The sequence below is a fragment of the Plectropomus leopardus genome, chromosome 1, assembly GCF_026936395.1.
Source record: "Plectropomus leopardus strain MGB_pleo_1.0 chromosome 1, ASM2693639v1, whole genome shotgun sequence".
NCBI lineage: Eukaryota > Metazoa > Chordata > Actinopteri > Perciformes > Serranidae > Plectropomus > Plectropomus leopardus.
This window is the reverse complement of record NC_142176.1, coordinates 23870515-23881031: the sequence shown is the minus strand read 5'-3', so window position 1 is coordinate 23881031 and position 10517 is coordinate 23870515. Positions and strand designations below refer to the sequence as shown.

At 39.9% G+C, this 10517-nt stretch overlaps 2 protein-coding genes across 2 annotated transcripts; one reads left to right on the top strand and one right to left on the bottom strand.

Annotated features, from left to right (window-relative positions):
• Positions 1-366: 366 nt before the first annotated feature.
• Positions 367-8796, bottom strand: tbp (TATA box binding protein). The gene is made up of 9 exons (XM_042498366.2): positions 8657-8796; positions 7520-7752; positions 6281-6434; positions 5945-6122; positions 5065-5152; positions 4892-4983; positions 3962-4129; positions 3526-3620; positions 367-1796 (listed from the first exon to the last, which is right to left on the bottom strand). Exons 2-9 carry the CDS (start codon positions 7568-7570, stop codon positions 1717-1719), a joined length of 906 nt encoding a protein of 301 aa, XP_042354300.1. The 5' UTR covers positions 7571-7752; positions 8657-8796; the 3' UTR covers positions 367-1716.
• A 1-nt stretch (position 8797) lies between these two features.
• On the top strand, positions 8798-10517 carry psmc3 (proteasome 26S subunit, ATPase 3). The gene is made up of 2 exons (XM_042498258.2): positions 8798-9790; positions 10060-10517. The coding sequence occupies exons 1-2, from the start codon at positions 8846-8848 to the stop codon at positions 10396-10398; spliced, it is 1284 nt and encodes a 427-aa protein (XP_042354192.1). The 5' UTR covers positions 8798-8845; the 3' UTR covers positions 10399-10517.

Here is a 10517-nt window from a genome sequence, read left to right as displayed (position 1 = left end):
CTGACGGGTGTAAACAAAAATTCTCGATTGCATAAATCAAAGAAAATTCAGGTTTGCGCTGCACAAAGAAATTCACTAACTGAGCAAAAATAAGTTTAAAGTGAGACTTTCTAACTTTTGATTAATAAAATATACTTCCAGATGTTCTTCTATTAACTGAGGAGAAAATACAAATTTATTGGGAAAAAAACAAGAATTTATGCTCTATCACTCATTTCTTATTTGTATTATATTTTTGTATCTTTTAAATTATGCTCTGGGATGCCGTTCTGTTTGTCTTCCGTCTGTTTACAACAAAAACGCTGTATCCAGATACAACAGCATCAAAAGGTTACTGTGGTGAAAGAAGCAGCTTTAACAAAAGAGTCAGTATGTACACATTTATTAATGCACAATGCAGCACATAAACTATTTCAGAAGAAGCAGAGTTGTATTGAGATGTGACGGGGCGTCCTGTCTCTGCCTCCGATCAGAATCAATGAGGAAAGTATTAATTAATATTAAATGCAAATCCGTATTAATCTCTTCTGCCATTCTGCTGCCCAAACAGGCGTCAGGTGGCAGACACACAGATGGTGAAACTGACAGTCACCAGAACTATCTCACCAACAAGTGCTCAAAATTTAACTCGTTTGTGGCCAGGTGTGTGGCTGAGCATATAGCAAAGTCAGTTTTTCCATCAAAGATTCACTTTTTCCTACACGCAAAAGAATTTTCAAGAGAACTTTTAAATATAATTCTGAACAGCCAAAAAAACCCAACAACTTTAAAACAATAAACACAGCAACATAACACATAGTTTATCTGCCTTCAGATTTTAGTGCTTGTGAATGTAAGATGTATTGTGTGAATTTAAAATAAGTGAAAGAGGAGGCTGTTTAGGACCAGCAGAATCTTTTCTTCATGTTTCGGTACAAACGTAGCCATAACTGAGCTGACAAACCTCAAAGAACTAACCAACAACCTGATGATGACTTCAGCTGCAGGACTTCAATCAATTTAACTTCTGTCAACCTAAAATTTAAGAACATCTGTCTTCAGTTACAGCTTATCAGACTTGATATGTGTCAAAATGTTTGTATCTAGAGGAAAATCCACATCCAGCGTTTATGTAATCAGGACTAATCTGAACTGTAATCTGCAGGATTTGAATGCAAAAAATAATTAACATGAAATTCTCAAAAAAGCAGACCGATTTCTTTTGGGATAAAGTCACTCGAGCTAAAATCTTTGCAAATACTGCTCACAGGAATGTGGTGTTGACAGGCCCAGACATGTCATGATAAAACTTGGGGACTGAGCGGACAATGTATAAAAATGCAACGTACAAAACTTGTTTAAAATGGCTTAAAATAAAAGCAAAAAGCAATCAAGGTCTGACTGCTTCTCTTTCAACCAGCGCTTTTTACATTTCTTTACAGTCTTATGTACAATCAGGGATGTGATCTGGATAACAGAAAAATAACTGGGCAAAAGCTGAGAAAGGGTCTGAAATAAATGGAGGTGTCTTCACTTCTGATTAGAACAGAGGAAAACAAAGAGTAAAAATTCTGGAGGGGGGACAAAAAAATCCCTGTACAACAGCCCTTACAGCAGTCCACTTGTTGAGGTCAACATATAGATGACACTTCTTGTGAATTACAAAAAAAAAAAAAAAAAACTGAGTACAAAGAGTCAACGTTTGGGACATAAAGGTAAAAGATGGAGCTGCAGGTTCTACGTCGTCTTGCGGAAACCTTTCAGAATGGGATAAATGTTTTCAAACGCTTCGTAGATCTCTGCTCTCACCTTGGCGCCTTAAAAAAAAAGAAGAAAAAAAAGATAGATATCAACTACAGTGAGTAACACATGCAAATCCCACAACAATGATAGAAACAATCATTATATCCATCAACATGTTCAACATTATCTTTTCTATTGTTGTCTTTATTATTGTTGGTTCTTATTGGGTATTTGCTCTACATTTGTTCAGAATTAGAATTAGAAAATATCTTTATTGTCCAGCGGGGTGGAAATTTGTCTTCGGCACACCAAACACAGAAGACGGCGCGATAAACCGCAAACAATCAGTTAGTAAAAACAGAGCACATAAACAGGTCATTAGGGACACTTGACACAACAGGTTCAGGTCATTGTCTGTCCGTGGATTAAAAACGCATCAGTTATTTTGTTGAGTTGAGGATACTGATGGCACTTGTAAAAAAAACAAACAAAAAAAAATTACATCTTAGCGCCAATAGTTAGCTACACTTACAAGACTGCGACCGCAACTTTTTTCCCCACTTTTCCCATGTTATTTTATTGAACTAATTTATTCTCTCTTTATCTGGGACCTAATTGATCAAAGTGGGATTTAAAATATCCTTCACATAATAGTCTTGATTAGGAACTCATGGAAATGGACTTGAACCATGATGTTTTCTCTCCCCCTCTTTTTTTCCTTTTTCCTCTTCTTCTTCTTCTTATTTATTAATTTATTTGTTTAATACACTTTTTTTTTAAAAAAATGTACCCTTGTATGCTTTCACTTGTTTACCTGCTAACTTGTCTTTTGGCTTGTACTTGTATCTATTTCCTTTAAGCACTTAATTTTGTTGTGATTTATTATTGCCAAAACAGGCTTGCGGTAAAGTTCTTAAAACCGTCTTTTCTAAAATTTTCTGGCTGCCAATAAAAACAAAATTTTAGATAAAAAAAAAAAAAGACTGAGACTGGACAGTCTATTTTGATTGTGATCAATTACGGCCTTTGGTCTTCAAAATGACCATAAATTGCTCTTGCTAGAATATTGCCATGTATTGATGCATTTTGTCTAAGTTTATACATTATCTGTGTATATTCAACCTCTTCTTTTGATACATGAACAGTAGCTTTAATTTGTATGATTTGTGATTATTGTTTTGTATTTTACTGTATATAATCGACACACAACTTTGTTGCCTTCTTGGCCAGGTCACTATTGAAAAAAATATGTCAATTGGTTTTATTTGGTTAAATAAAACGTTTAAAAAAGGTTTTGGGGCGCCCAATAGCTCAGTTGGTAGAGCCGTAGGACCACGGGTTCGGTTACGGTCTTGGCCCTTTGCTGCATATCATAAAAATAATCTTTAAAAAAAAGGTTTTAAGGATTCTGATCAATTTCTTGCGTAAAGAGCTTGACTGATACAATAGGACGATCGATAAATTACAATAAATTGTTTCCATTTTTACTATTATTGAAAAAAAAAAAAGACCAAACACGTGATAAAGTAATTAAGAAATAGTCTGCCAGGCATACTTTTCACAACTACTAAAGGAATCAATATGTTCTTTTTAAAACTCCTGCATCAGTACAGCTCTGTGTGATCTTGCAAAAAACAATCAGTTTTTTATGTTCTGCAGCCGCAAGTTTTTGACAACTATTAATGAGGCTCACTCCAACAAACCAACATTAACTCCTTCATCAAGCATGAGATTAGGACACAGCGTAACGTAATCATAACTAATAACGACCGAGAGACGTCAGCAGAGAGGAGCAGGTCTCACCTGTGAGTACAACCTTCCCAGAGACAAAGATGAGCAAGACGATTCTGGGTTTGATCATTCTATAAATCAATCCTGGAAACAGCTCCGGTTCATAGCTGAAAGAGACAAATCATTTTATTTTAATCATCACAAGTATTCGCCAAATCATTAACATAAATCAATTTAAAGTTTAAAAAAATCATCTTAGCTCTTTGCATACTGTCTAAAACATTTATGTTTTCTTACTTAAATTTAAAAATAAAAAAAATCCCCGTTAATGGATTCAGAGGACACAGTTTGTATGGGAGCATGTCGACAAGAAGAAACTCCTCTAGCTTTTCCTTCTGTAGCACAGCTCTGCAGCCACATGAAACATCCTGCCCTGGCACAGTCCAAAAATCAGAAACGGGCAACCATGGCTTTCAGCGGCACAAGACATTAAGCAAACAAGAATCACCTGCTAAACTGCTGATGTGTGAGAACTAATCCTTCCAGCCGAATGGGGAACTTCACATCGCAGCTTCCCACCATGTTCTGAATCTTGAAGTCCAGGAACTTGGCAGGAAAACCGAGCTTCTGCACCACACGAGCGTATTTTCTTGCAGCTAACCTCGACTGCTCCTCACTAAGAGAAGATGAGTCAATGTGAAGAGGGTTATAGGAAAATTCGACATGTATTAGAAGAAAGAGGAGGAGCTACAAGGCAAGAAGGTAGAGAGCCTTTATTAAAAGACAGGCGAGGCTTAGCCTGTCACAACTCACAATAACTACGCTATTGACCTTTCAAGGTCAGCAAAAATAATTGGTCATGTCCATATATTGTGTGATATAGCCCTTGTGTTTACACGTGTTTGTCTATATATTAAATGTCACCTTCATTTTAGCCAACAGGATGCCAGAATAAACAGCAAAATTTTCCCAACCATTATTAGACTTGGATTTAGCGCCTAGACGTTGTCACAGCGACTAAGCCAAATGAACAGAAAAAAACTCTTTGTTGATGTGTTTTTATGCCATTTCTGGTCACTTTTTTCACTGTGGGTGGGGGTCACCTCCTCTGTACACACACATTTATTTATGTTCTATTTCTTAAGAGTTTTCTAATACTTGTTTTCACTTTCCACTTCCAATATCTGAATATTTTTAAGAATTAAAAGGTTTATCGCTCTTTGAAAAATGTACTTGCATCAATATGCCATTATACTACTATATCAGTGACGTAAAATTGTCTCTAAAATGACAATAATATAATTTATCACAATGATTTCTGGAAAAAATGAATAATTGACCAGTTATACTGACAGCCCTGGTGCCATCACATCTCTGAGAATCTGTTTTACTATGAACTTGAGCACGTGACGGTTTAGCAAACAGCTCTTATTCTGACCTCTTGGCTCCAGTGCAGACCATCTTCCCAGAGCTGAAGATGAGAGCAGTGGTCCGAGGTTCTCGTATTCTCATGATGACGGCAGCAAAACGCTACAAGAAATGGAGAGAGTGGGATTGTTACAGCCAGTAGTGCTTCATTGAGCTGATTACTGTAATGTGTTGCAGTCTCACCTTTGGGTTGTACTCTGCATTCCTGGCTCTCAGAGCGATGGTCTTCAAATCCAGTTTACAGCCCAGATTTACGGTAGATACTATGTTCCTAAAAGTAGGGAAAAAGAAAAGAAAAAAGAACTGAGTCAGAGACATAAAGAAAAACAAGTCTATGTGTCAGGAAATAATGGCAATGTAGCCAATTTCAAAATAAAAATCCTTCATAACTAAACAGAAATGAGGGTGCCCTGAGGTAGTATCTGAAATTATCTGAATTTCCAAGTGTGCTCGATACAGGTATTATGAACTGAAACGCTGATCATTCTGCACAGTTGGAGCTTTCCGCTGCTCCGCTACATTTTGCCAAATCAAAAAATATTACTCATCAAAGATACCACACAAAATAAGAGCTTTAATGTTATCTCATTTGAAATGCGATTGTCTAAATCTGTCAATTAGTCTGATTACTATAAATATATATTACATCTTTTCACCTGTATACATACAGTTTATGTACATTGTCTGCTATTTCTGTTGATACCATTTGGTGGAGGAAATTTGCATTGTCCCATTACTAAGCTCTATTTCTTGGATCCAGCTTTGGGCGTTTAGAGGGATGGGTAGTTTTTTTTGGTCTTATTTAATTGTTTTTATATTTTTTATTTATGTGCAGTGTCAAGATCTATGATGTAAGGGACTTGAAGGTCGGGGGTTTGCAGGTGGAGGGGAAGGGATCATACAGGCAAATATAACACCACAATGTGCTTTGATGACTACATCCCACTTTGGCTATTGTAATGATCCCTTCCAGTTCTTGCAAAAATATCAATAACCCCCCCCCCAAAAAAAATAACAAAAAACCGATACTGTGATCATTCTTTCCATTGGATATAAAACATACTGCAGCTGTGGTACTATTCCAGAGCTCTCCGAGGCTGGTGTGGCCGGTGTGACAGGGGTCATGGGGGTGAGCGGGGTGTTGTAGAGCGGGGTGTTTCCTGGCAGCGCTGTGGTGGTCGTGCCTGCAACAGTCTGGGAATGGTAAAGCTGCGGGGTCTGCCCCGACGTTCCAGGAAGACCTGAAAAACAAACCACGCATATTTCCTCTATAACATCAACCAATTATATAATTACACTATGGTAAGGACTCATTATTTTCCCCAATTCTATAATTATGATCTCACCTCATAATACCGGGAAAGGATGGAGAGGAATATGACAGTAGTGTGTGTTGTACCTGTGTTTGCCTGCTGCGCCTGTTGCTGCTGTTGTTGCCTCTGCTGTTCCTCCAGTATAGACAAACTGTTGGTGTTCTGGACGGGCTGGGGTGTCAGGCCTGAACCATACGGCATCATGGGACTGAAGATTGGCATGCCTGGGGTCATGGCACCCTGAAAAAGGACATAACACCAAAAAAAAACAAAAAAAAAAACATGAATTTTGGATTGAGCAGAGAAGCCCCATTAAGAGCAAATGATACTCACAAATGACATGCAAAGAAAAAAAAAACACCATTATCACAATGTTTTTCACTTGACACAAATAGAAAGAATGACCACATTACTTAATACCAATGGTTTATGGGTTGATTTTGTAGGGTAAGGGTTATTTAATGATGGCTGCACAGCTAAGTAACAATAGCACTCCAAGACCTGAATTAATAGTGAATATATTTCAAATAATTGTAGCCACATGTTTAAGTTGATTTGCTATTTTCAAGATCTTCATGATATGGCATCACCAGAAACTGTTTTTGTACAATTATCTGTTAAAAGCTGTAAGTTCATCAACACTTGTAAACTTGAAAGATGTGAAACTATGCCTTGTTTATACCTGCAGAACCAGATTGTTTACCACAAAGATTTAATCTTGTTCCTGTATGTGACATTATATTTCACAACTACTCTGTCCTCAGTGATAAAGTTACTCCCTACGCCCATTTCACTGGACGATGATGGTATCATACTTCCTCTTCCAAATTAGCAGTAAATTTCATCACTAAATATACATTTAAAAAAAACTACTAATTATGAACAAGATCTTTTTGATGAACATCATTGACTGTGATACTGAGCTTTACAATCTCTGCATAGAAAACTCTGCTGCATATTCAGCGGCACTCTACAGCGTATCACCATCCTCCAGCTCCCAAACAACTGCTGCCACTGCATTCCATTAAGCCAAGGGTATACGTAAAATAAATACATTTATTTGTATTTTGCTTTCTGGGAGGTGCACTGCATTCAGGTGAGGACCTTAGAACCTTATTTTAAGTCTTATTTTGGCACAAATATTTTTTAATTAGTCAGAATGTAGCACAATATGAAAGCGAAAGCAGTTTTAAAGTGCAACAAAATATTCTGTACTACATCAATGAATAATATTGATCAATAATTGTGATCTGAATCTTTTTCAGAATGGAAGTTCATTTTTAAAAATGTCTTAACCAAAAAAATCTTGAAATCAGTGTTTTTACCTGAGGGGAGGCCAGCCCCTGGAAGGGTGGTATACTGTTGTTCTGGTCCATCTTTTAGCTCCTTGCGTTAGTTCACTGCCACCTACGAGCAGGAAGTAACTTTACACAGCAGGTGCCTCAAGGCTGTGCGTCTTGAGTTTGTATTACAGTAGAAAAACACCAACAACCACAGAGGACTGGACTCTGCAGAAACACCTTCTTCTTGATTCTTCTCTCTGGCAGCTTTGTCGCGCCTGAAAAGATGGACAGAACCAATGCTAAGTTAAACAAACAATTGTTGGTGGTAACTATTCAGCACCAAAGATTATTAAAGCTGATGATGTTGATGATGACAATGATAGGGTGACAGCTGCAGTACATATTGTACCCGTGTAGTATACTGCAGCATTGGCCTTCATGGTGCCAGTCCTGACGCTTTATTATTGTGATTGTCATGTCCTGTTGATGGTAATAGACACTACTCTGGAAATAGTTACGTTATGAGGAAATCTTTATCATATTTGATAAGTTATTACGGGCAATATGGTGGACACTAAAACTAATTACTAATTCATCTGCGCCTGTGCAGTTTGAATGTGCATAAGTGACAAATAACCTGTGCACAGGTTAATGTCGACAGTTGTATGTTTCTGCTTCAATTTTTGTGCTTTTGTGTGTTTTTATGCCATGTTTTTACATTTGCCGAAACACAAAGTGTCTTCTGGATTAAATAATAAAATCAAACTGAATTGAGTGAGAAGCTAGCAAACGGCATGAAGGCGAGTGTGTGCAGCTGCAGCAGTGGCGCGAACACATCCTCTGTTTGCTAAGCACTAACTTTAACTTTTATTAACGGTATTCATACTGGTTCGTTTATTTTGAGCCCCAATACTTTGTGTCTTTTGAAACGTTAAGTGTGCACAATACGGGTGACAACTCTATCTTTACTTACTAGTCTTCTAGCAGGAAGTCTCTTGACAGCCTCCAAAATGAAACATATCAACACACTGGCTAGCTGTTAGCCGCAGAGCTAACATTAGCAATACAAGCTAACATAAGTCAAACGCGTTTCAAAAGCAGCGTCTTTGTGTGCTACAAACAGTTGTAAATAACTTTGACATATGCCGGTACACAAGAGCACATTGCCGGTCAACTTACACGCACACTCTCGCAGTGCAAAGCGGCACACGAACAAAATAAATTCAGCTTCAGGCTCGGTTACTCCTCGGTGCTTCGGCGCTCATGTACGGAGTCGGCTACTTCCGGAAGTAGAAGGTTTAACTTCCGGCGGGTCATAGTTCTCTAGTTCACTACTCGCTCCAGCCGTTCACAGCAAACACAGCAAAGATGGCGTCGCTGAGTGACAAATCAGTTTGGGACGAGGTGGAGGATGGAATCGGCGAAGAAGTGTTAAAAATGTCCACAGAGGAGATAGTTCAGCGGACTCGTCTCCTCGACAGCGAGATAAAGATAATGAAGAGCGAGGTGCTGCGGGTGACCCACGAGCTGCAGGCCATGAAAGATAAAATCAAAGAAAACACGGAGAAGATAAAGGTGAACAAAACGCTGCCGTATCTCGTGTCTAATGTGATCGAGCTGCTGGATGTGGACCCCAACGACCAGGAGGAGGACGGGGCTAACGTGGACCTGGACTCCCAGAGGAAAGGAAAGTGCGCCGTCATTAAGACCTCAACCCGGCAGACCTACTTCCTGCCGGTGATCGGGCTGGTGGACGCCGAGAAGCTGAAGCCTGGAGACCTGGTGGGTGTCAACAAGGACTCCTACCTGATCCTGGAGACCTTACCCACCGAGTACGACTCCAGAGTCAAAGCCATGGAGGTGGATGAGCGTCCCACAGAGCAGTACAGCGACATAGGAGGGCTGGACAAGCAGATCCAGGAGCTGGTGGAGGCTATTGTCCTGCCTATGAACCACAAGGAGAAGTTTGAAAACCTTGGCATCCAGCCACCCAAAGGCGTCCTCATGTACGGACCACCTGGCACAGGTAAGACCCTCCTGGCCAGAGCCTGCGCCGCTCAGACCAAGGCCACCTTCCTGAAGCTGGCCGGTCCACAGCTGGTCCAGATGTTCATCGGAGATGGAGCCAAGCTGGTGAGAGACGCCTTTGCCCTGGCCAAAGAGAAAGCCCCGTCCATCATCTTCATCGATGAGCTGGACGCCATCGGGACCAAGAGGTTTGACAGCGAGAAGGCAGGAGACAGAGAGGTCCAGAGGACCATGCTGGAGCTGCTCAACCAGCTGGACGGGTTTCAACCCAACATGCAGGTCAAGGTAAAGATGCTGCCGCCAAAGAAGTTTATGTACCTCAGCATAAGTATGCACGATAATATTTGCATCATCGGTGTAGCCTATTATTAGCTTAAAAATGAAAAATTGGTATCGGCTTCCATGCTGATTTCTGCGAAAATGACAAACCAATATTTTACCATACAAGTATACTAGTTTTACTTGAAACTACGTTAAGCAGCACTCCCCTGATGATGACTGTCTGATGTCAGAGTGATGACAACTGTATAACTCCATACATTTTTATTTTCTAGGTGATTGCTGCCACCAACAGAGTGGACATCCTGGACCCTGCGCTGCTCCGTTCAGGTCGTCTGGACAGAAAGATCGAGTTCCCCATGCCAAACGAAGAAGCCAGAGCTCGCATCATGCAGATCCACTCCCGCAAGATGAACGTCAGTCCAGACGTCAACTACGAGGAGCTGGCTCGATGCACCGACGACTTCAATGGAGCCCAGTGCAAAGCTGTGTGTGTGGAGGCCGGCATGATCGCGCTGCGCCGCGGGGCCACAGAGCTGAACCATGAAGACTACATGGAGGGAATCCTGGAGGTCCAAGCCAAAAAGAAGGCGAACCTTCAGTACTACGCCTGAGGACACAGCCTGTGCCTGTGTTTGTGTGTGAGAGTCTTTTGATTATTCAAATTGTTCTTGAGAAATCACTTGTTAGAGTTGCTGATTAACTTGGGTTAATAAAAAGAAATAAAATGTCA

What these genes read in the sequence shown, in the direction of transcription:
- tbp (XM_042498366.2), bottom strand. Translation starts at nt 7,570, where the DNA reads ATGGACCAGAACAACAGTATACCACCCTTCCAGGGGCTGGCCTCCCCT. An exon ending in GTCTGCACTGGAGCCAAGAG is followed by an intron (nt 4,130 to 4,891) that starts GTCAGAATAAGA and finishes ATCTTCTCTTAG; the next exon opens with TGAGGAGCAGTCGAGGTTAG. An exon ending in ACACATCAGCAGTTTAGCAG is followed by an intron (nt 3,621 to 3,961) that starts GTGATTCTTGTT and finishes TGTCTCTTTCAG; the next exon opens with CTATGAACCGGAGCTGTTTC.
- psmc3 (XM_042498258.2), top strand. Translation starts at nt 8,846, where the DNA reads ATGGCGTCGCTGAGTGACAAATCAGTTTGGGACGAGGTGGAGGATGGA. An exon ending in AACCCAACATGCAGGTCAAG is followed by an intron (nt 9,791 to 10,059) that starts GTAAAGATGCTG and finishes TTTATTTTCTAG; the next exon opens with GTGATTGCTGCCACCAACAG.